Below are 26,625 nucleotides of genomic sequence, written 5' to 3' on the forward strand. Positions count from 1 at the left end.
TAGGCTTAAAAACTCTAAGCTTTCTGAGAGTTTTGATTTAAAATGGTATTTAGCACAGTGGCATATGCTTATAATTCCAGGTATTTAGGTGGCTAAGGCAAGAGGAACTCAAGTTCAAGGCTAGTCCCCACAACTTAATGAGACCCTGTCTCAATATAAAATTAAAAGGGCTGACCAGGTAGCTCAGTAGTAGAGTGCTTGCCCATATGCAAGTTACTGTTATCTTGAAGAAAAACAATCTTTAGCTTACAGCTCTCTACTCCAGTGGCTTTATAATCATCTTCACCTCTCATTTGAGTGTGGGATGACCAGGTTGCAGAACTGCCTGTCACCTTCTGGGGTACCTGATCTCCCCCTAAGATTAAGCTATGAAGGAGGAAGAGGGGACAGGGGACAGGTGGAAGGAGCAGGACTGAGGGGGAATCTCTCGGAAGCCACCCCAGCCTCCCACACACTGCCACCCAAGCTCTTACCTCTCCAACCATTTTGACATCTTCCCGCCCATACCAATCTGGCTCATAGACTTCGTGCAGTGACTCGGTGAGCTTCATTGAGGCTTCTTGCATGCCTGATATTGGAGAAAAACAACTCCCATTACTTCACAATGGATGTGGAATTGCTTCCAGCTTCCCCTCTTTTCCTAAGTGAGAAAAAAAATCTTAAAATATTGCTAAATATTTAAGGAAAAATCATGAAGGCAACCTGCCACTTATAGTCAGTCACATCTTTCCTTGAAGGCCTCTAAAACTTATCACATTGTACATTATTTACATGATGATACACACTGTGACTTTGACAAAAAAATCAACACCATGCCCTATTCTGAAAAATATAATAAAAATAATAATGTGTCCTATTATCACTCAACAAATGGCATCCAAGCACAAATGTGTAAAACAGTGAGAATTGTATTCGTCCATAAAACTGCAGAGTTCTGAAAACAAAGTCAGTCTTAACTTACTTTAAGTGTAAGAAATAAGGCATGTTTAGATAAAAACAAAATAAACAGGACATTAGGTCAGCACAGCTGAAGGTAATTATGTGGTTTAAAATAATAAAAATGCTTAAAATGGTTCAAAATTTAAATGGCTTAAATTTTTTAAAAGAAAAAAAAAAAGAGTCCACATTTTTTCCAATTTGATTGAAACCACGAACTCAGTTTTAATTTTTTTTTTTTGTGATCCTGGGGATCAAGTCCTGGGTCTCATGCATATGGGCAATCGCTCTACTACTGAGCTACATGGTCAGTCCTTTTTATTTTATATTGAGACAGGGTCTCATTAAGTTGTGGGGACTAGACTTGAACTTGATCCTCCTGTCTTAGCCACCTAAATACCTGGAATTATAAGTATATGCCACTGTGCTAAATACCATTTTAAATCAAAACTCTCAGAAAGCTTATTGTTTTTAAGCCTATAAGTTTAAATTTTCCTTTCAGGCAAATTTGGTGTGTTGCAAAAAAAGTAAAGATATAAAATTTGAGTGTAACATGGTGATATAAAGTATCATCAAGTCTTTTCCAGTCTCCCTACCCCACTGCAAAACACAAAGGTTAAGTGCTGAATCACCACGGAGACAATTCATGGCAGAGACCTGCATGGTAGAATCCAGAGCAAGGTACCAGGAGTGACTGGAGCTTGCAGAAGTGCCTGTCTGGTATCAGATTCTACCTAGTAGCTGGAAGGTGGAACCTGCCCAGGTGGGTGTCTTAGCCTTTGTCTCTAGTGGGTATGAAAAGGGGATGAATAAAAGGAGAAGAGAGAAAACCAAACCCCAGTGAACTGAAGATGGAAATCACTGGTTAAACTGAAAACTGAACCACATGGCTTTTGGAAAGAAATCAATTCTGGGCTCAGTGCTGAAACAAAAGGGCACAATAAAAGATGTCTGAAATGATGGAAGTATATCCTGGAAGAACATGGATAAAGTCACTTGAAATTTGGTATTTTATCATACTATTTCATTCTCTAGGTAGAGAACAACCCCCTTCACTCCCCCTGATAACTATAGGTAAATGCTTGGTCCTTAAACCACAGAGGTTTGAATTTGTTTCAGAGTCACATGAGATGCAATAGCCTGTACCTTCTCTCCATTAAGAGTGTAAATCACTGAGCATTGTCAAGGATGCCCTTGAAAATGAGGCTTACAGCCCATGCAGTTAAAGTGAGCTGGCTAACCCTTCCAGAGAGAAGACAGGGAAGATCCCTGATGATTGAAGTCTTTGGGGACTCTGATGAAACTCGTGCAGGTGTAGAGAAAGCCAACAGTGATGCAAAATTCTGCACCCATCCCCTCACACTGTGAATCCCAACAAGTGAGAATATTTTTCCTCATGACAGGGTCACCACTGAGATGAGCTACATTATCCCAAGTACTACAATTACTCCCACTCAGGCACAAGTAAATCTATATCAAGACATATAGCCCTCAAATTTATGCCAAAAGTTAATCATTAGTTGGTCGCCTTCTACAATTCAGACACCAAACGGCTTATGAAGTTTCCTTCAAGTCTTTGTCTTGAGTCTGATGGAAATTGTAAATAGCTATATAGACCAATTCTTAACAATGTCTTAAGAAGAAAATAGAAATGATGGCATTGGAGGACAAATGACCTTTGTGGTAAAAAAATGAAACTGATGTAAGCTCAAAATAAAATTATCCAAGAGTTCAATCACGAAGATTGAAAGTACAATGTTGCAGCAAATATGTCTACTAGCAGCCAAAAATAACTACTCGTTAACTGTGTGGATAAGTAGTGATAGATAATTGAAAAGAAGTCATTGTGACTTAGAAATTGTTTCTGCGACATCTAGTCCACAGGAAGCACTTTGATGGATACACAAGTAAGCAAGCTCAAGCCTCACTCCCAAGAAGACACAGACAGCAGAGTTTTCAGCACTGAGAAGTGTGGTTTGACTGTGTCTCCCAAAGCTTATGTGCGGGGAACTCAGTGCCCAACTCAATAGCATTAAGAGGCAGGACATTTAAGAAGTGACTGGGATGTGGAAACTTTGTCCTCATGAATAGATTAATACTGTTATCAAAGCAATGTGTTCGTTATTGTGAAAGTGGGATCCTTATAAAGGATGAATTTGTCCCCCTCTCTTATTTTCTCTTGCCCATGGGATGTTGTGATGCAACAAGAAAACCCTCACCAGATGGGACCCCTGGATCTTAGACTTCCCAGTCTCTAGAACCATGAGCCAAACACATATCTATTCTTTGTACATTATCCTGCAGCACAAGACAGAGAAAGACAAGAACTTACTCTGCTGACACAAAATAATAGAGAAAAAATATCTAAAAGCTAAAAGTCAAATTCCTTCAAAGTAACTCTGCAGTTTAAAGCAGAATACATGCTAAATACTAATACCAAATACTTTCTTAAAAGATCAGTGATTTCCAAACTGCAACCCCCTGTGCAGCATCCTATGTAGAAGAATTATTATTTTACTACTGGATGGAACTTCTTCCCTCTATTCAAAAATTTGAACCTTGTCCAAAGGCATCTAATGTAACATCTTCTATTTCCATTTGCAGTCAAATTTGTGAGTTTCTATTTTCATCCTCTAAGATTGGTTGCATATATTGCAGTGCTACATGAGTATTCTCTGCTTGCACAGCCTGAGGATATATGTTCTAGTTAAAAATAGCTCGGTTTAAATATATTATGACATTAACCAACAGCAATGATGAACCATTAAAAGAATGTCTGAAGTATGGCAAATATCTAGCAGCTTTGCCCCCTTGTTTAGAAGATAGCTATTTAGGAAGATAGCAGCTGCCTCAGAGGAAAGCAGGAAGGGAAGTTTTTCTCTTAGAATTTCAAGGAGAAAAGCAAGTATAAAAGCAAAAGTAGAAAAAATAAGCAGCTGGTGAGGTAGCTCAAGAACAGTCAGCCATAGCCCCTGGGTTATGCCTGCAAAGTCACATGCAACCAATACATATTAATTATGCCATCCGGGCCATGCTCCACTTAGAGAAAGATTTTCTGTGTTCTTCCCCATGGGTTTGGCCTCCTCTGCTCACATACACTAACGAATCCTAATTCAAAATTCCTACTAACATCACCACATGAATATCTTACCAGTATCCCAAACCTCACTAAAACACACTCCTATATTTCCTATCTACATCTATTCCTCTTCCTTTTCCCAATCCTCGTGAATGGCATCCAGTTTTCCCAGTTAGAGTACTGGAAGTCATTCTAGGTCATCATCCAAAAGTGAATGTGTCACCAGAACACATCAATTCTATCTGGGGCTAAAATCCAGACCCTTACTTCCCTGCCTACTGCCTCTGCCCTGCATTATGTACTTATCATCTATTATTTATATTAGATAAAATCTAACCCATGAACAGGGCTTAGCAAAGTACTTGGCACATAGTAAACATTCAAATGTCATTCATCATTATGAAAAATATTTTTGGAACCAATATGGCATAAGAATTAAGACTATTATCTGCAATCAAGCAGCCTTTGTTAAAATCTTGGTTCTACTGCATGCCATCTGTGTGATTTGGGGCAAACTACTAATCATTCTGAATCTCAGTTTTCCAAAGTATAAAAATGCCAATAAATAATAGTATCTTCTGTAATGTTAGGTAAGAATTACATGAAATGAGGCACTTAAAAGTTCATCTTGGTGTCTGGCACATAAGTACTCAAGAAATGTTATTATGTTGATTAAACTATTGGACTGGACTTCTAATAAATCTCCTGTGGTTTCACTTCCTCTAGCCTGAATTCCATGCAATCTCAATAATTATTTTTCTGGTTTTAATTTGATCATGTGACTTAATGCCTTGCCCACAATTATTAATGATTTCCTTCCACACTGACAGAATAAAACCCCAAGATGATATGATACATAAAGCACTTCTTTATATAAATACTGCCTACCTTTACACATCTCAACCAGTTCAGTCTTCAGCTTTCACCACTGATCTATTGGTTCTCAAAGAGTCCGTGCTTCCTCCTGCCTACTGATCCTCTGGCTGTTTCTCCTACTTGGAATGTTTTTCCAACATCTACCTCTTTCTCTAGCATAGTTCATTACTTGATGATCAGCTATGTCTTATTCCTAAGTCCACTGAAAAATAAATTCCTAAGAAGGACCATTCCTGACCCTGACTCCTGCTCTTCAGATAGTAAAAAATAGCTAATAACTCCAGCTAAACAATTGTAGTAAATCGGAGGTCAGTGTCACCCAGAGACCAATGATAGTATCAGGAAGAGTGGAAATCATTTAACCTGATTCCACAAAATCCCAGTTTTAGAGCTTTGGAGGGCTGAGGAGAAAATTGGTGCACTTCATGAATGAGGAACCCAAGGCACAGACTGAGCGTATCTCCCCAATGTTTTTCTTTTCCTCCTCCACTGGTCTCATATCTTTGCCTTGCATGGCAAAAGCTAGAAACCAATGCCAGAGTCTCTCTGTTCCCCATGCTGCACACTGGCAGGGGTGCACATGCTGCTGCCTTATGCAAGCCACAGACAGACCAGGGCCGTGTTTCCTGAAAACCCTCCCCCTGCCTCTGCTGCCATTCTGTACCCCTTCCAATGAGATGGTTTGGGAGTGAGTCTGTGAGTGCTCCACTCTTGTAACCTGTTCTCCCTTAGGATATAAGCCAGCTGCAGTCATTCTTATATAAAGTCTCAAGCTCACTGTCTAATAAATCTTCCTAGAAATCTCTGGCATGTGGGTGGCATTTATTCTTAGTTTTCAGCATAAGGGCAGATATATTTTGTCCCTGTATATTCTGATTATTGTTTCAATGGGAATTTGAAAGTGGGTGGAATGAAACACCTGTGCTCAAGTACTGTACTTGCCAGAAAGCCAAATGGTCTTATAATTAACACTCAATCCGGTCTCTTGCACATTCCAAGGACAACCTGTGCTTGGTAACATGCTGTAAACAACGCACACACATTACCTTTGATTGCTGCTAAATATCCTCGGAGTTCTCGCTGAAGTCTGGTACCCTCTGCCTGAAAAGCACACAAGCACAGAGATGCTAAACATTTTGGCTATGTTTTACAGGCAAACATGTAAGAAGCAATAAGACTCAAAGTGACTATCACCGGAGCTCATTCTTGAAAGAACATAAATACGTGGACACAGACTAAACAAGGTAATAATGCCCATCATTCTAGATATTTATAAAGATTTTATTCAGTTTAAAAGAAGAAAAGAAGGCAAAGGAAATTTTGTTAAGAGTAGAAAATATGATTCACCATACAGCCTCCTATAATTCAAGAGCTATGGCTTAATTTTGACACGTGGGGAACAATGGTACACAACTGATCACCTCTTTCCAACACAGTAGCCACTAGCCAAATGAGCAGTGCAATGTGGCTAGTCCAAACTGATTTGTTCTGTAAGTGTATTACCCTGTCAGGGTATTGTACATACAGAGTTCAGAGGCTTATAGTAAAAAATAAATATTTTGTTAATACATGCTATATCAATAGCATGTAAAAATGATGATATTTTATAAGAGTTGAATAAACTGTTATTATTAAATCACCTTCACTTATTTCTTTACAACTTTTCATGTGGTCTCTAGGACACTTTAAATTACATGTATGATTTGCACTGTATTTCTATTGGACTGCACCAAAATAGACAAATTGCTAAATGGCAGATTTTGACATAAGAACGATTGTTTTGGTTTAGATTCCCTTTAGAAAGTCTAAGGTTCTAAGATACAGACTACACTAAAAGGAATTTAATTTGGTATCAGTCCAGGAAATGATGATACCAGAGTGGAAGCGTGAGATAAGGCAAAGAAAAGAACCAAAGTGGCTGCGTGACTGTGAGGCACTGGATCCTAGTCCCCCTCAGGCACTCAGGGAAACAGTGCCAACCAAACACCCTATAGACACTCTAACTGAGGAGCAAAGGAACAGAGGCATTTACCCATAAACTTTTGTCATTTATTGGTTAAGGGTTGCTCCTGAGGGACATTAATCCCCAGTATGTCCATTCAGGAGCAGAGTTCTCCAGTAGCCAGGGAAAACCCTCAAGCAATGAGCTGTCAATACTAGAAGTTACCAGTCAGTCTGGTGGGCTTGAGAAGGTGGGTGCGAGGGGCAAATGGCTGGGTTGACCATAGTGTCTGCTATGACACTGCTATGAAAATATAAAAACTTCATACAATTTTTAATATTTTTATTGGTGCATTATAATTATACATAATGATGGGATTATTGTGGCATGCAAATGATTTGATCAGTTTCATTCCCCAGTATCTCTCCTTTTCCTCCTCTCCTCCCTCCCCTTGATCCCCTTCCTGTGCTCTACTGGACCCCCTCCTACTTTTTTATAATTGGTGCATTACAATTATACACAATGGTGAGATTCATTGTGTTATAGTCATACATGCACCCAACATAATTAAGTCAATTTCATTCCCCAGTGCCTACACTTTCCCTTCTCTACTCCCCCTCACTTGCTCCTCTTCCTCTATTTTACTGGCCTCCCTTCTATTTTCATGAGATTCCTTTTGAACTTTTTTTTCTCTAGCTTCTGAATATGAAAGAAAACATTTTACCCTTGACTTACTGAGTCCAGCTTATTTTGCTTAGCATGATGTTCTTCAGTTCCATCCATTTACCAGTAAATGACATGATTTCGTTCTTTTTTTATGGCTGAGTAAAGCTTCATTGTGTATATATACCACATTTTCTTAATACATTCATCTATTTTTTCTTTTTCTTTTTGTTTTTTTTTAGTTATACATGACAGTAGAATCTATTTTTTATATTTATATAAGCATGGAATATATCTTATTCTAATTAGGATCCCAGTCTTGTGGATGTACATGATACTGAGATTCACTGTGGTGTATTCATATATGTACACAGGAATGTTTTAATACATTTATCTATTGATGGACACTTAGGTTGGTTCCATAATTCAGCTACTTTAAATTGTGCTCCTGTAAACATGGGCATCCTTGTACTGATATAGTATGCTGATTTTAGTACATTTTGATACATATCAAGGTATGGGATAGTTTTTGAGGAACCTCCATACTGATCTCCATAGTGACTATACTAATTTGCAGCCCCACCAACAATGTGAAAGTGTTCATTTCCCTCTGTATCCTCACCAGCATTTATAATTTGTTCCCTTGATTATTATCATTCTAACTTGAGTGAAATAAAATTTCAGTGCAGAAACACCACATATATCTTAACTGCATAATCATTTCACAAAATTACAGAGAACGACTTCACCTTGAGTTCAATAATAAGATAGGATCTAAAATAATTATACTCAATTCAATAAATAATTGTTAATATTTTTAAAAATGTGTGTTGGGGTGGTAACTTGATTCCTCAATAAATTATAATCTAGTAGGAGATAGCTAAGAAAACAATTATTGGAAGGCAGATGATATTTAGCTCTGTGACAAAGTGTTTTAGAGTACAAAGCAAAGATAAACTGCCCATAATGCTTAACAATATATGGTGATTAATGCAAAGAAACTGAAGTGAAGTGTTTGCCTTAAGACTATGCTTGACTCCAAGCATATTCAATAGAGCATTTGCAGAATGCAGGTGTAGTGACATTATTTCTCTGAAATCTGTGTAAAGTTCAGGTAAGGTTGTCTGTATTTGAGTAAAGCTCACACTATTTTTGCAGATGTGTAAACTCAGTTAATACCAGAGAAAAGCTTAGGGTTACTTCATTTGGTGGTACACATGAATTTCAACCAAAATGGTTCTATTTAGAATGTGAAAACAGAAATCACCAAAGTTCTATACAACAGACTCCCTTTCTAGTGTCCCAATGTGGTTTAATATCAAAACTCTAGGTTTCCCTTAACTTGATGAAACATTCAGAAATCTAGTGTGAAGGCAAACTGCCATAATCTAGAGGAAAAAAGAAAGAAATCATAGTGGGTTTCCAAAATAGCAAAGTATGGTGAAAAACATGGTTAGGATGGGAGGTGTCCCCCAGAAGCTCAAGTGTGAGACAATGCAGAAGATTCAGAGGAGAAATGATTGGGTTATAAGAGTCTTAACCCAAACAGTGAGTTAATCCCTGATGAGACAGGATTAACTGAAGTGGTAGGGTGTAGCTGGAGGAGGTGTGAATTGGGGCATGGCTATGGGGTATATATTTTGTATCCAGAGAGTGAAGACTCTCTCTCTCTCTCTCTCCTTCCTGATCACTGTGATGTAAGCTGCTTCCCTCCAGCATCCTGTCCTGCCATGATGTTCAGCCATGATGTCCTGCCATGATGTTCAGCCCTCAGGAATGGAATCAGTCTTCTATGGACTAAAACCTCTGAAACTGTGAGCCCTTAAATAAACGTTTTCTCCTCTACAATTGTGCTGGTTAGATCATTTAGTCACAGCAGCGAAAAAGCTGACTAAAATGAAAACTATACTATTATAGGAGCAGAACACACTATTGATAAACACAGATAAAATATAAAAGATAGATGAAGATAAACAAAGATAAAATGTTACTGACAAACGCTGATAAAATATAAAAGGTTAAAGAATACAAAGAACAAACACTTGGAATCCTCAATACCACCAAGAAAAATTTTTGGAAATAAACAAGTGCCTTTTCCCCTACTGAGAACCCAAGATGTGACAGGCAAGGTGTCAGGTTCTGACTACATCCCCCACACCCCACTTATCTGAAATTTAACTTTCTCCAGGTTCAGGTACCAGTGGTTAACCATGGTCCAATAACACTAAATTAGAAATTCCAAAGAAAACAATGCACAAATTTTAAACTATGTGCCTTTCTCAGTAACATGACAAAGTCTCATGCTGTCCCCCTTTGTCTTGCCCAGGTATATAAATCATCCTATTGCCCAATATATCTACCCCATATATACTACCCACCCATTAGTCACTTAGTAACTATCTCATTTATCAGATCAGCTTCCACTGCTTTGCAGTCCTTTTGTTCAAGTAACCCCTATTTTGTTTAATAATGGCCTCAAAGTACAAGCGAAGTAATGCAACTGAGATATACCAAAGAGAAACCATAAAATGCTTCAAGCGGAAAGTAAAAGTTCTCTTCTCAAGGAAAGAAGGAAATCATAAGCTGAGGTTGTAAGCTATGGTTCTTGATCTCTTGCTGTACCTAATTTATAAAAGTTAACTTATTCTAAGTGTGTTTATTTAGGAAAAAAACAGAACTCCTCAGGTTCAGTACTATCTTTGGTTTCAGGCATCCATTGGGGGTTTTGGAATGTATCCCACTGGGAAAAGAAGGGATTACTGTAGGTGAAATACTGAAAAAAATCATATTTGGAAGATTTTACTACTGTCAATCTATACTGCACCTCCCTACCAGATCTGTTTTGGGTAGAAGATTATACTTCCTACCTCAGTAACATCAGACTAAGTTGTAGTGATTCACATGGTCTATGACATATGGGTGGAAATGACATGCTGTATTTCCAAGCTGCAGCCATAAGAGTCATCACATGGTCTTGCCATTTTTCCCTCTCCCATGAACCCTGTAATGTTTCCGACAAGGACCGCGTCTCTGACCTGAATTCTCAAGAAAAGGGAATGTGCAGCATAGCTGTTGTTCACATTTTCATAGGTGAGAATAAGCACCTGTGAGGGAAGCCACTGAGATGCTTTGACCACAGCATATGTTAGCCTAAACTTCCTGATGAAATGAGTCACTACCAGTAGCAGAAATGCCAACACATGGAGAAGGTTGAACACTAACAAAACAAAGGCCCCAATGGATCTGATGAACAGGAAAGCACTGAAGGCTCTTACGGAAAAATGACAGAAAAGAAACCAAGCTGGAAAGATTCAGGACCAAGAGGATAGTTAGATAATGGAAGCCCAAGTGATGCAAAGAGATAAAATGTCAGAGAAAGAGAGGAGAGAGGGGGTGGGGAGGGAGAGAGAGAGGCGCCCCAGAATTATCTGTCTCATCAGATAGCACACAATTTAGACAGAATCACATCTGAAATTAGATATGTGATTTTCCCAGACAAATCCAGACCTAAACCAATCTGAAGCCTAAAATCATAACAGGTAAAATTAGGAGAGTATGAATTTCCCAAGGCCACATTTCTCAAATTGGGTAAGTATAGAACCAGGGGAAGCTCTACGGTTTTTTCTGGAATACAGAGAGCCATGAAATAAACTTATAACATCTGTCTGTAACATGAATGTAGTAAGGTAGAGGTGAGCAAACTGGAATAAAAATCCTTATTTTACAGCCACCAAGACACCTGTTATGAAGAAAAATTTTTAAAAAACTACACACATGAGAGACAGAACTTCAGAGACATCTCCAGCTTTCAGTCTGCTCTGCTATTAAGGGTCCTAGCATGGAAAAATGTAAGAGGAACAAAACTAAAACAAAGCTCATTTCCCACCCAGGAGGATGCTTTTACCCTCAGAAAGGCACATGAAACACACCATGAAAACATGGCTGTGAGTCACCAGGCTTGTTCAGAGTATCTGGAAACAGCAAAAGAGTAGCAGGGAAGGGCATTCCTTTCCGAATATTCAAGAAACAAAGTATGGCAAAAGTGTGATTTAAGCCCACACTTAAATCACTGCCTTATCTTTCAGAATAAGAAAGAAAACAAAATAATTCAGACTCCAATCCATATACTGATTTCACTTTGCCAAAGGGAAACAATAATATTTTTTGTAAAGTGTAGAGAAGAGATTTTTACATATAAGTGGAAGAAAATGTTCAAGTATACAATAATGACTTTAAATAGATGAGTTCATTTTAAGCAGGTAAACTAGAAGCTAATTTGAATGACTTTCTTCTTTTCTGCTTACATTAAAATCTTTAATTTTCCCCATGAGTATTAAGGTATCATAAATCATTCAGTAATAACCATGTTGAATTTCATCTAAAATTCTACCTGAATCAAAAAGGCAAAAAGCTCTGGAGAGAAAATCTCCACCTATAATATATCACGAATTAGTTTCCTCTGCACAAAACCTGATGCACAATAAAATTTCCCTAACATCATGTGAACCACAGATGCTATAAACTAACAAATTCCTCATATGTATGTTTACATCATTTGATACTCATCTATAACAGATGCCAGGATCTGTACCATTAATTGGCTATATGATCTAGGGAGAATTGTATGATATCTCTAAACCTTAATTCTTTTTTAAACTGAAAAGAATAAATACCTTCATGTCTCCCTTTGACATTACCTAACTATTCTATAATACTCTGTCCTATGGCTTTTCTTCCCCTTATTCTCTTTATCCTTCAACTATGTTTCCTGCATTTCAGCTACATTTGACATATTGACATCCCACTCTTTTTGGAAAATGCTCTTTCTTGTCTTATTTCCATAACACCACACACTGCTGATGTTTGTTTTCTCCATCCTTTTCTAATGGTTCCTCTGTTTCCTTTAATGCTTCCTCTGTGTCTTCACAGATCCCAGCACTCAACATTGGTTCTCTTTGACTTGAATTAACAAATTCTTATCTCACTGCTCAGATTTCACTGAATTTGAAGTTCGTTCCAAATTCCTCAGAAAATTACCATTTCGATAATTCAACCATGAATTATGTATTCCATGTGTGTGTGCACGTGCTCGTGGAAAACAGACTCAAAGTTCTACACTCTTGGGACTACACTCATGTATTTTCCCTCTTATTGCTTGATTTCATTCCGTACAAGGTAAGATTAAAATTGTTACGCTATCTCCTGATCACACTGTCTTCAGGTCTCATGGTAACAGGAGAGAAAGACAGTCAATTATAATTAAGTTGTCTGAATTGCCTAGCAATATTCCTCTTTGGACAAGATCCAAGAAGGATCTGCCAACTACAAAATTCCTTGCCCCACCATATACTGCAGTAGAATAACATGGCTCCAGTGTTGGTCAGAGGTTCTTGATTTTTCCAATTGAATCATTTATCAGTGTCAGGAGTTGCTGTTTCCAAAGCCCCACTGGTCCCGAAGGCTTCACTTTCTTCCCACACAGCCTGAGGGAGTTGGAGTGTTTTCCTTCCTCATTAAATCTACTCTCACCCACTCCCTCCCTCAGGGTCTTGTACTCTCACAGGGTGGGGAGAAGGATGCAGCCTTTCAAGCTGCCTGTTCTCCAGCTCTCCTAGAAAACTAGCCAGGGTGATTTTAGGTCTCATTATGAATATATAAAAAATTAATAGGCATGCACAAAGCACACATGGTTTTAAAACTCCATAAAGTTCTGAGAGTCACTGCCTCTAGTTTAAAAAAATTGCTTTATTCCCTTGCTGAGTGGTACTTTGAAACTGTTGCTTTCTTCCCTTATTCCAATATTTCTTTCTCTCATCATATCTATCCCTAAGTATTAGAATGGAGTTAAAAGTCAAATTAAATGGAGAAATAGGAAAGTAGGCGAATCAGTAAAGGATGTTTCCGAGATCTTTATTATTCAATACAAAGGAATCATATTCCATACCTAATTCAATGTGTTTCCATGTTGTTTTACAACAGGTTAGTTCTCAATAACAAAGATTCTTTAATTCTTTGCATATATGCCAGAGGTTGGAGCATGGGGGTGGAGGGAGCTATTTCCAGACAGCCTGGGCTCCTGAACAGCTCTCATCTGTAAGACTCTTCAGCACCTTAGACAGTTCCCAAATACCTATTTGTTTTCAAACATTGAAAGGCATTACCTATGTAGTACCTAACAAGCAGCAAATAATTCTATTGAATCAAAATTTTCTAGCACACTCTGGTAAGAGCACAGAAGGATGACACACAACTTTCTCTAAAATAAGCCAAGTCCCTGATAAGAAGAGCTACCACAGACTGAAAGTCTCTTGAGCAGCATTGTCATAAAGTATGATAAATTACATCAGAAAATTGATGAGTTGAGATGTCTATTGTTCAGTTACACTGAATTCTGAAGCATTAAAATATATTAGTATTACTAAATGCTTATGCTGAAGACTTCAAGAGTCAATAAATAGAAATAATTTTGCTGGCCTAACTTTTTCCCAATTACTTCTGCCTAAAAAAGAGGTCATAGTTGAGGCATTCACTTGATTGAATTATGAACAAAATGCATAGGAAAAAGTAATGATTGTCAATAAACTAATCTTAGGGTAGCAGCAAGCACTACACAGTTGGGGTCAGTGGGAACACACACCACCATGTGCAAAGGGGTGTGTATTACCATGGCCCTGATCGTACTTACAAAATCAAACACAGTAGATATTATTAGTAAGGTTATACAGGCCTGGTATATAAGACAATAGGTACTCAATACCTGTTCAACAAGCATTAGTCTGGTGAATTCCTTATTAAAATATGGTAAGTGTAATAACTACTGACTTATAAGTAACTTTTGTCATGAAAGAGAAAAAAAGAGAAGGAAAAAAATCACATATGTAGAAAATTTTTTCTTCAAGTTACCTCTGTAACTCAGAAACTAACTGAGAGCTAGAATTTAGAAAAGGGCTCAGGTGAAAAGCCAGCAGTATGAACAGATGCATGAAATCTGGTTCTGAGAAGACAGAACTTCACAAAGGAGTGACTTCACAAAGCTGAGTCCTCTCATCTCATCTGTGAGTGTAAATCTATAGATGTTCCCATCATTACATTATCATTTTTGGCCTTTGCTGACATTTTTCTCTTGTAAATAGCTTAAATAACACATCAAAATTAAAATTGGTTCATTTTCTCAGTTCAGACAAGTTAACTCAGTCATGAAATTAATGTTAATCAATGTACTTATCATTTCTGTAGCTTAGAAGAAAATTAGGTTATCAAGGAGATGAAATTTAATGAGGACATAATCAGTACCTTGACTAACAGATGACTAATCAGGCAGAACATTGAAACCACTTGTGATCAAAGATGATAGGTTTCTGAGCACTGCAGGCACTTTTGGTGTGCTAAGAAATGGTGCTCTCCCTGTGACAAATTTCGTGTACTGTTGAATTGGAAGAAGATGCATGTATTTCAAAGAAAAAGCATTGAAGTGTCTGAAATTTACATTTCCGTTTCCTCACTTTGAGCTTCTTGTAGTAACAAGAGCTGTCATTAGGAACACAGCACTGATTTCATAAAACAATTTCTCTGACCTTTTCAGATGCCTTTTCATGGATATTAATGCAGAAGATGCAAGACAGAAGATACATGAATGGATGTTTGAAATCCTAGCATTGGGCCAGAGGGAGAGACACCCAGAGAACATCTCAGCTTCCAGTTTTATCCAAGATTTGTGGCCCAATATCCAGCTGTCCCTATCAGTAATTCCAAGAATTAAACATATGTTCTATCTTTCAGCAAAACAAAATCAGAAAGCAAGCTAATAATTACTTGTGCAATTTCTCCATTCATTTCCCCCAGGTGAACCAACTTAAATTTATACCAGTCTGTACTCAGATCTTTTGGAAAAGTTAATCCACAGTGTGTGCAATGAGATAGAACTACCTAGTTTAGTGAGAACCATTAAACTCATCACAGCATGAAGACTAGATACATCTGGAAGACATGCTGTACTGCAAATGACTTTATGATCCTTGAGATGCCAGCTTTTCTCCCGTGTGTATGTGTGTGCGTAGTGACAATTTATAAGGTGCACTGGAGCATTATTTAAATATCTGTTCAAACTTTAATGCCTAAAACAGTGTTGAATTTATTAGGAGAGGGGTGTCTGTTTCAGAAATCAAAGGAAATCACTCCAACCACAACTCTACCAGTGGCTCATTGTTCAGTATTTCCCTTCCTGTGGGTCTGGAAGCCAGCTCTATCTATAGTATTATTTCATGACCAAATTGGGCAGGATGTGAAAACACTAGGAAAACAACTGCCATGTCAAAGCAGAGGGAGAGAGAAGGAAGTGCTTGTTTGTCAAACTCCAGTCACATTACAACACCTAAAACATTGCTGAAACTGCCATTTACAATGCCTGCCTTAGCTTGTTAGGGCTGCTATAACAAAATACCACACACTGGGGAGCTTAAACACAGAATACTATATTCTCACAGATTGGGATGCTGGAAGTTCAAAAGCAAGTTTGGCAGGTTTGGGTTTCCTGAAACCCTCTCCCCTGAGCTTGCAGATGTCCACTTTCTTGCTATGTCCTCACAGAGTTGTGTGTGTGTGTGTGTGTGTGTGTGTGTGTGTGTGTTTTCTCCAGGTGTCTCTGCCTCTTCTTATAGGAACAGTAGTCTTAGCAGATTAGGGCTCATCCATGTGATCCCATTTAACTTTAATCATTTCTTTAAAGACACTATCTCAAAATACTGTCACGTTCTGAGGTACTGAGGGGTTGCACTTCAACATATGAATTGTGGGGTACAGTATGCAGTCCATAACTGAGCAATGTCCACAATGGAATCCTTTAACATGGCAACATACTCACAAAGCATAACACTCACTAAGTAGTTACTTTGTTCCAGGGACCATGTCAAGTGTCACAACTCAGTGGTTTCACAATAACTAAATGAGGTTGGTACCATTTTGTAAGTGAAAAAACTGAAGCACCAAGGCTGAGAATTTGCACAAAATCATACAACTACTACATGGCAAGTGAGTGTTCGATTCCAGGTAGTGTCGGTTATTTAAGCCCTATTTCTGCCTCAAGAGTTACATGATCAGCCTTGGTTCATCACTTCAGGGCTCCAGGTTGTGAAGACATGGGTGTTGATGATAATAAGGGATGAGTCTGTCCAAGAAGAGTCAACTGTTGATCCATGAGGACAATTTAACTAAAGGTACTATTCTCCATGTTCTCACATACAATTCTCATCTATAAATAAAGATACCAAATTTGTTCACTTGTTTTTATCAAAAGCTCACGATTCCACAGAATTTACTGCACAGTGGTAATGTCTGTGGGTGCTAGAATCACACTGCCTGGCTTTAAAATATGAGCTGCCTCTTCTGACTGTGCAACCTTGGGGAAGTTACTTAGCCTCTGTAGTTCTCATCTGTAAATAAGTGTGATCACAGGACTCACTTCCTTGAGCCAGCATGAAGGTTGAGGGAGACACTCCAGGCCAAGGAATCAGCAGAACACCAGCACACACCATGCAGCACGTATGTGTTAGATGTCACTGTTAATGCTCTACTCAGTACTTTTTTAGATGATCAGCTGTGCTAGCAGTAGGTGTTTCATAAATGTTTGATTGAACAAAGTTTTGCTACATTTCATAATACAGGGATATCAGGAATATTTTCATGAGAAATATAAAAAACCTCTCCAAAGCAAGTTCCTTGGGAATTTGTAATGATTCCTTATTTTTCATTTGTACTTCTATGTATCAAACACAGTCAAGTTTCTCAGTTTTGAGTTTTTTATAGTCTTCAATATTATAGTAACAAAGGATCCCAGAGTACACAGAAACAATTTATACAGATGTATAAGAACCACTTTACAAAAGATATGAGAGAAATCAAGCCAATATGATAAATTGCTGTCTGAGGAAACTTGAACACATGATACCAGTAGTCAAAAGAATAATTAAGCTTGTTTCTAAAATGACAGTTTTTATGACATATACTCAGTTTTCTCATATGTAAAGAAGAATTATAATTATGGATCACTGTGAGAATCAAGCAGATAGTGTCCCAAACACTCTATAAATGCCAAAGCACTACTTGAGGAAAGGCATTATAATAAATATGCTTTATCACCACTTTTCTCTAAGGCAGTCTGGTGGAGCTTTGATATTTGAAAATTTTTAAAGCTCCTTGGAAGATTCTAATAAATAATCAGGTGTGGGATATGCAATTAAGGAAACCATTATCTTTCCTGTGTCTTCATAACCTCAGGCTCATACTAAGGTTTTTAACATTACGGGGTGATTCTTTAGAGACACAAGTCAAATAAAGAACACAAGAATCTGTACTTTTAAAAGGCCTCTAGATGGTGGTTATTGGGAATCTCTAGTAAAATTTTTCACCATGTCTAGAATTTAATGAACAATTAGTGTGTTGATGGATACTCTAGTACATAGCTCCAGTATAGTTTGTTAAAAAAAAAATACTTGTCTAGTTTCAGGTTTCATTCAGCCACCATAAGACATTTCTGCTAATGCATTTCCTTTATTGAGATTGCTGCTCCAATGACAAAATCAACCACAGGGTTTACAGCATGACTTATGAAAGAGAATCACAGTTGATGCAAACCAATAAAACAGATGCAAATCTGAGAACCAACTGCAGCTCATTTATGCAGATATTCAGTCATTTCGGATAGTCTCCCCAGGCCTATATGAGAGATATGCCTAATTCTCTGTATTCCACTACCAGAATGGTACAACGAGTCTGGGGATCACTTAGAAGGAGACTCAAAACTAGATAATGAGCTTTCCTCACAAGAAAAGTGGGAGATACTTCAAATTTGTCTCTAAATGAAAGTTGAGGAATGGGAATCTAAACACTCTCAGCCTTCATGGTTAATTAATATTGCAAAGTACAAAAACTAAAGGTAGGTAAAAGATGAATCAAAGGAGAAATGCCACGAAGAGTCTCTAGGAGTGAATTATTAAATTGGGAACAGGCTCCACAGGAAACAGCACAGTGATGTTTGAAACATCTGTAGTTTTGGATCAATTTTCAGTTTAGCTTAAAGCTTTTGATTTATATAGGCCAAAACTGAAGAGATAATTTTTCAGATGGAATAGAACAAATAAAAGTAAAGAAGTTAATAGAGAAGTTCCCCAACAAATGTACTAAGTTTTGCTTTCTTTCTTCCATCCGGCACCATGGACAGCATCCCTCACATTTACATGAAGTGGGCAGACTCATTTTGCCAGTGAGCAAGGAGAAGAGATTTAATGAATGGGTTGGAAATTAAATAAACAGAGAGATCATAGAGGAATGCATAAAAGGTTCACAAGCAAGGACCAACACATCCTTTTGACACCTACACTATCTGCCCCCTTCCACAGAAGTCAATTGCATTAACAATCACAGTGGTTTATAATTAGAAAAAAAATTAAATCAAGATTATAAAGAAAAAACTACATGTTTTCAATAAAAACAATATTACAAAAGAGAGTTACAGTCTTAACTCAGAGTTTAATGGACAGGTTCCTTTGTTATTTTTGCCATATACTAATTATAACTACATATAAATCAATTAAACTGAGAATCTCATAGCCACTCACAAAATGATTAATTACTAAGTGAGCAACTTCATAGGGTGAGGCCCTTTACAGACACATCTAGTAAACATCCATTGAGCCTGGGAGTCTACCTGGAAATGGGATTATGAGAAGATATAGAAATAATATTTTTACCTAAGAATACCAATGTGGGTAGGGTACACTCATGCATGTAAGTTACATGAAGAAACTAGGACATCAAATTATATCATAAGATAATACTACTGTAATTTCATATAAATAGTATTTCTTTTGTCTGCCATTTTAATTGCTGCAAAAGAAAGAAGATCTCTGTACTCCTACGAGATTGACAAAGAGGAATTATGCTTGAATTGTTCATGACTTCTTTCCAGCAATAATTATGTGATGGGTCAGTCAAGAATGCTTTTGAAAGATACTTATCCATAGGGAAGTTATCCCTGCCTTTTGGCTGTTAGTTAGTAGCAGTGTCATGCTCCTAGCTCAAGCTAATCCTGCCAGCTATGTACTACACCCCACCTCCACCTACCTACTCAAGGATACAAATCACCTGTTGTCTCCTTTCCCTGATGAATCATAGCATTTTCTTTTTGGACTAAATGAGTCCCACTAGTGTATAATTGACATCCTTAAAAAATGTACTCTTGACTCTACTTCTTCTGATAAAGAAGTCTTATTTCTTTGTCCTCCTCTGAAGCAAAACTTGAAACCTTGAAAACTTAAAACCAAAACTTGAAGTCCCCAAGCCTCCTGACATCATGCGTATTGCTCTATTTATTTCCCTCTTGCTCATTTTTCCATAGTCTTGTCATATTCTACAAGACAACATAATCTACTTATTTATTATATTCTTATTATGTTCATTTTCTTGGAATACAAGACCTGAAATGGCAGTGGTCTTTGTCTGTCTTGTTCACTGAAGATTCTCAGTGGCCTAGATCAGTTCCTGGCAAATAGAAGTCAGTAACTGTGTGGCCAGTGGATGCCTTAAATAATTGCATGTTTGTTCTACATAGGCCCCCATGTAATATTATTGGCTGAACAACCTAAAAACTACTTTGAAAGTTGATATTAAAATAAAACACTTTAAGTGTTGTGAAATATTTGTATGCTATTGATTTTCAATATTACAAAACTCCCACATAAATAAGAATAAAGAGCACCTCTAGGTGAACTTTACTTCCAGAGATGTAGCTGTTCACTGATTCTGTGATTATTGAGCTTAAACTTTAATAGGAACCCTTTACAATTCAGACAATAAATTCCAAAATTCTATCTGAAACAATTAACAGACTTTAATTAAATAGAGTAATGTTTTGTGATAAAACACTCTTCCTTTCAGAGAAGAAAGAACTTGCTCTAGAATACAATACATCCAAAAAATAAAAACAGAAAAATTCTACAAAGTGGAGAGCATAACTGGGATTCAAGGACAAGAAAAAATTATTTTGCATAATTAAAATTACTTACTACTAAATTTGTAAAAATATGTAAAACTCTGAAGATTGAAAATACTATATGTGCCAACAGATCTTTATGGAGCACCATGACCACTGGGATAGCTTCAGAACCCAGGTTAGAATCAAGCCCAGGCCATGTCAGACATTCCCCCATAAATATCCTGCTGTAAAAAATTGGGATGAAAGAAGTAAAATAAGCTACAACAAAGAGGGGCTTTGATATTGAATGAGTAAGGAGACACATAATATGCAAATTAGAGTGTAAATACAGACAATCTATGTGACAAGGAGACAACTCAAAATAAGCTATATTAAGCCAATTTGGTATTAACATGCTAAAGGTCATGGAGAATTCTTAAAATGACTAAGACAGGATGCCTTTCTGCATGTTATAATCTGTGATGAGGACACAGGTACAAATCAAATAACTGCCATGTAAGAAAACTGGACAATGGTCATGCAGTCATGACCTGTGTGATTCTAAAACATGTATAATCAGAAAAATGTGAAATTATACTCCATTTATGTATGATCTATCAAAATGTATTAATGCATTATACTGTCATATACAACGAATTAGAACAAAAAAAATTAAAAAGTTAAAAAAATAAAATAGTATTCATTGTTAAAAAAAATTTTAAACAGAAATAAGAAAGAAAACTGGACAAAAAATAATGCACTGGTGAAGTAAACAGAGAGACTCCTGACTAAGGGGGCTAGAGAAAGAAAAGGCAAACTATATCTTCAGTTGACCTTAAAGAAGGTGGGACTTGTTCATGGACATGGTAGATCAGAGAAGAGTAATCACAAGGGGGCAAGTGCAGAGGGAGAAACGGAAAGGAGCTTGGAAGCAATTGGTCCAGTCCTTAAATGACACAGTCAGATACTGGCCACCAACTATTCACTGCATCACCTTCCTTTCTGCCTTTAATTACAACCAAGCATCCTGATTCAGATGAGTCTCCTTAATGTGATCTCTCAAGAGAAAAGACATTTGCTTGGCTAGTCGGTTGTTGAGCTCTGCCAAGTACTAAAAGAGGAAATGTGATCACATCCTTAGATGTGGACAAAGAAAGGTTTAATGCCCTCAATGGGAAAGGAAGCCCAAAGCAAACTGCACCTACAAACAATTTCATTTTTACAGAGCAGGGGACCAAATAAAGCCAAAGACCAAACAAGTAGAATTTGTTCCATGTCATATAAATAAATATTCTTAATGGAATAACTTGAGGACACTACCACAGAGAAGAGGTTAGATTTTCCTGTGTCAAAATGTATGGATGGAGTCAAAGATATGTTTTCAGACATGTTTTTATATATATATATGATAGCAAAATTTATTGGTAGAGAGGTTTTTGGAGAAGTGTAGATTCAGTAGAACATGAATCACCTTTTGGTTTATTATACTTCATTAAAAGAAAAGAAATGCTATCACCCACCCAGTTTCATGCTGCTCTCTTAATCTGCAGACTACTCATTCTTTGTTGTAGATTTCATAAAAGGTCATGGCTTTCAATAGAAGCTTTCCTTATACATTCTTTGCTAAAATGTCACCAGAATACCATCCCCTGGTTTTCCACTAATAACCTTGATGGGTCTTCCTCCTGCATCCAAACATTTTTCCTTTCCCTCCCTTTAACACCTTGCCCATTACATAAAGAACTGAAAGACAACCCGCTCCAATTTATACTCATTGTGTTCTGCTAAAGGATGCCTACCAACAGGCAATAAACTGAACTTGAAGGCCACTCACCCATCACACACTTAATAGGAATCTGTTCAGTGAACGTCATGGCTACTGTTAGGTAGCATTTCAAGTATTTGGATCACTGTGATCTTAGAGAGCTCTCTTACATCTGTAACACTATTTAAATTTTTTTCACCCTCCTCAGCCCTGACATATTATTTCTTTTTTAAATATATGACCTGGAACAATGTTCACTTTAGTTAAAAGTACTAAAAATAGACAATAGAGGGATGCTTAATAATAACAAACCTATAATTTGTACCAGAGCTGCCCTGGCATGAATGAACTCTCATCCCAGTACCAAGAATACTACTAGAGTCCACGCTGTGAAATTTACTGCTACACTTCTCATAAGAATTTCCTGATAAAGTAGGGGGGAAACTGATTACAAATGATCTGCTTGCAATCTCTAGGATCACTGCACAGGGTAGAAACAATGCAAACCTCATGCAAGATCTCATACTTTTAAAATGCAAGAACAATATTTAATCCTTCACACCATCATCTTTAAGTGGTAGTTGTCATCCCAGTAGTCTAAAAGGCAGATTGCCCTAAGTGTGCCAAGTATATTAACCACTACCTTTCTTTTAGGACATGAATAATGCTTATCAATTGTTATAATTATATATGTAATAATGCTTATATGTTTCATATAGAATAGCCCATCGGTCGATTTCATCCCATAGATATGGATTGGTTTTCACAATCCTCATTATAAATATTTAACATTTAGTGACAAAATTTAATGACCAAATTTAACATTATAAGAAAATTTAATATTTAATAACAAAATTTAATAACAACGACATTTTCACTGGTGGAGAACCAGATTTAGTGGAAGTAGGGGGAAACCTCTCGGAGGCACAGAGTCGGAAGTGAGGGCAGAGAGAACTCAGCAGGCAGACCGCTAGGCAAAGGGGACTGTCAGCTGGGTCACTGGGTGAATGTGGACTCTTGGCCAACAGTGCTCAGGAGTGGAGGGAAGGGACAGCACAGTGGATATGAGTCAGTCACAGCCAGAAGCAGGGGACACTCTCACTGGAGCAACACAGCAGATGGGGAGATGGCTCACATGGTCAGGAGACTGGTTACATAAATTGGTAAATACACAGTTAAATACATATATCAAAAACTATGAAAACCAAGTTTCTTATTCTCAAAGAAGAAGGTATGAGTATAGGAAGGGGGACAATTCAAATAAAGCAGGAGATAATAGCAACTAGAGGTGTCATCGTTTCAGACAGAATTAGGAAAAAGGATGTGTAAAATTGGTATTAATTCTTTAAATGGCAGAATTTTCCAGTGAAACCATCTAGATCTGGAGAACTCTTTTTCAGGTTTTAGATTGCAAATCATTTTCTTTAATGGTTATAGGACTTCAGATTGTCTATTTCATCTTTTAACTTTGATACTTGGTGGTTGTGGAGAAATTGGTCTATTATGGTTGTCAGATTTTTAAGTACAAAGTTGATGGTATTATTCCATTATTAACCTTTCAATGGCTGCAGGATCTAAAGTGATACCTTTTGTTTTATTTCTAATACTGGTGATTTGTGTCCTTTAGTTATTGTCAGGCTTACCTACAAGTGTATTGATTTTACAAAAAAATCAGTATTTTGTTTCACTTATTTTCCCTATCATTTTCCTATTTTCAGTTTCATTGATTTCTGCGCATATATTTTTATTTCCTTCATTTTTCTTTCTTGCTTTATTTTGCACTTCTTTTTCTGTTTCTTGAGGTAGAAACCAGATAATTGATATAAGACCTTTCCTGTTTCTGATGCACACATTTAATGTAACAAAATTCTCCTCTGCCCTGACTCCAGCTGCTGTATTCACTTTCATGGCCATGTATTTGGTGCACTTACCTGTTTCCCCAAATAACCAGGATCCTACATCTACCTTTCTAATATCTTCTATACTTTCCCTCTATTAAACCAGAGGATGTAGAAAGAGTCTTCGTTAAACCCAGTAAGGTGAGATCAGAAGCATTTGAATTTTTTTTTTTTTCACAAGGCATCCAGCTTCCAGCTTGACAACTAGGGGAGGCAGGGAGCTCTCATACTGTACCCAAAATCACACCTGCTAAAGATCAGATTCTCTTAGTTGATTTGATCTACACAGATTATAGATAATCCACAGCATGACCACTAAATCCTTATCCATATTTTGTTTTAAAGGTACTAAAAATAGATGTCAAACATAGGATTAAAATTTTCAAGGACTAATGAGAGAAAAAACTTGGGAAAATTTGTATGAGTAAGTGCAATGAATGTACTGGGTCCCAGATGTGTTTTCCCTGGACCAGTATCATTGGCATCACCTGGGAACTTGTCAGACACACAGATTCTCAGGCCTCATCCCAGATCTATGGAATTGGAAACTCAGGGAGAGAAGCAGGAATCTGTGCTGTACCAATGCTTTCCGAATGATTCTGAGCCAGTTCAAATCTGATAAACACTGCTCTGATGGGCACAAAATTCAACCCCTGAGCTTCTTACTCAGAACCCATGTTTGGTAACCTGACAGGAAGATCTGCAGGCTGAATGAGGTTCTCCGTGCTGTCATTTAGAATTGGTCCATAATTCAAAACAGACCTGATGGAGCCACATTTAATAAAAGGTGAATACATCAACCTATTCACATCATGGTTACCCGTGATTTTAAAAAAGTGTTTGAAGGTATTTGCTAAGCCTATCTATTCAAGCAAATTGCAAACATATTCACAACATGCATACAATTTGCCATAAATAAAAAAAATTATCACATGTTAATGTACTACTTTTTTATTTACGTGCTCTTAAAAATCTTCTATTTTGAAACGTTTTAAATTTTTAATCATATATATGCATATGTGTGTGTATGTGTGTGTGTATAAATTAGGTTCTAAATAAGTCTCATAAAACTGTCTCCAAAAATATACACAGTATGGATCTCTTTCATCCCAGAAATAAAAATATGCTCTAGGAATGCACTCAAAATTATAATTATTGCTGTTAGTTCAAGTTTAGAAAGGATTTGTTAAGCTTCCATGAAAAGCACCAGATCCTATGAAGGTAAAAAAGATAAAAACAACAAAACGGTCTGCCTGGTCCAGAACAATTAGCTCAGTGTAAGAAGATCTGACCTCAGCCTTCAGTCACTGAAGCAGCCTAATAACTGAAGTTACTGGCCCTGAATTCTCACAGATCAAGAGGATGCCAAGGTCGTGATGTTTCCTAGTTTGTACAGGTTGAGCATCCCTAGTCCAAACATCCAAAATCTGAAATGCCCTGAAATCTGAAATTTTTTGAGTAATGATATAATAAAAAGTTTTGAATCAAGTGAATTTTGGATATCAAATTTTCAGACTAATGATGCCCAACCAGTAATACCTAGGCAAATATCACAAAACTCAAAAATCTCTGAAAGATGGTCCCAAACATTTTGGGTAAGAAATACTTGACTTGCAAGACACCAAAGTCAGGCCATTAGCTCAGGAGGGGGCATAGAAAGAAGCAGCAGAACAATAATATTGTGGTGTTTCAAAAATGAAATGGAAAGCCACTGAGACAGGAGAAAGAGAATCAAGACTCTTTGTATTTGAAGTACTGATGTTAGGCCCAGCCTGAATTAGGGTGCTCATATTCACAATTACTATGATGTGATCCAATAGTTGGTTATCTGGGCCCAGGCAGTCCACATTGCATTTTGTTATTATAATTAGTACACTTGCCAAAGCCAAGGCATCTTCCTGGGCAAATCCATTGACAGGAAGGAAAAAGAAGCTGAGGGTCTTCCCTCCACTGTTAAGACCTTTTATCTGCTCATTAACAGATTGTTCACAGACAGCAAGATGCACTGAAAGTAGCTGGTGTTCACACAAATCAAATTTGCCACTTACCAGCAGCTCTAATAAGAGAAGAAAAATAGGGGAATAAAAATACCCTCTGGGGAGGAAGGTTTAAAATCAGATTTGTTTTTTCTCAGATGGATTTCTATAATCCCTGCTTTCCATAGTTCTCATCATAGAAATTTTTGAGTTCTTTGTAGAGGAGTTCACTCTGCTTTCCTTTGTTACACACTCCCTTTCTCCTTTTCTCTTTGTCCTAATTAAGCTGTTTACAAAATCTGGACCACAAATCTATGACAACTGGAAGTCGAGCGGACAACCAGGCTGGCCCGCACAGACTCTTCACCTACCCTCTCACTCACACACAAACCAGCTTTTAGGAAAAGAGGTGTGGAATCAGAAAGTTTGGGGTTAGAATAAAACAAGGTTAAGCTCCTCACCATTGTTGAAACACAGACCTTTCTGCCACTTCCATTTCTAACATAAGCAGGTAAGGAGCATA

The 26,625-nt window shown here is 37.4% G+C and overlaps 1 protein-coding gene across 6 annotated transcripts in view; it reads right to left on the bottom strand.

Annotated features, from left to right (window-relative positions):
* Amph (amphiphysin) overlaps positions 1–26,625 on the bottom strand; it is a 215,049-nt gene that overhangs the window by 79,771 nt on the left and 108,653 nt on the right. For all 6 annotated transcript variants that reach the window (XM_047562437.1, XM_047562439.1, XM_047562435.1 and 3 more), the window contains exons 3-4: positions 5,938–5,992; positions 474–568 (exon numbers count right to left, since the gene is read on the bottom strand). In XM_047562437.1, coding sequence (XP_047418393.1) covers positions 474–568; positions 5,938–5,992 — 150 coding nt within the window. The remainder of the gene's footprint in view (positions 1–473; positions 569–5,937; positions 5,993–26,625) is intronic.

The sequence above is a fragment of the Sciurus carolinensis genome, chromosome 8 (genome assembly GCF_902686445.1).
Source record: "Sciurus carolinensis chromosome 8, mSciCar1.2, whole genome shotgun sequence".
Lineage (NCBI taxonomy): Eukaryota > Metazoa > Chordata > Mammalia > Rodentia > Sciuridae > Sciurus > Sciurus carolinensis.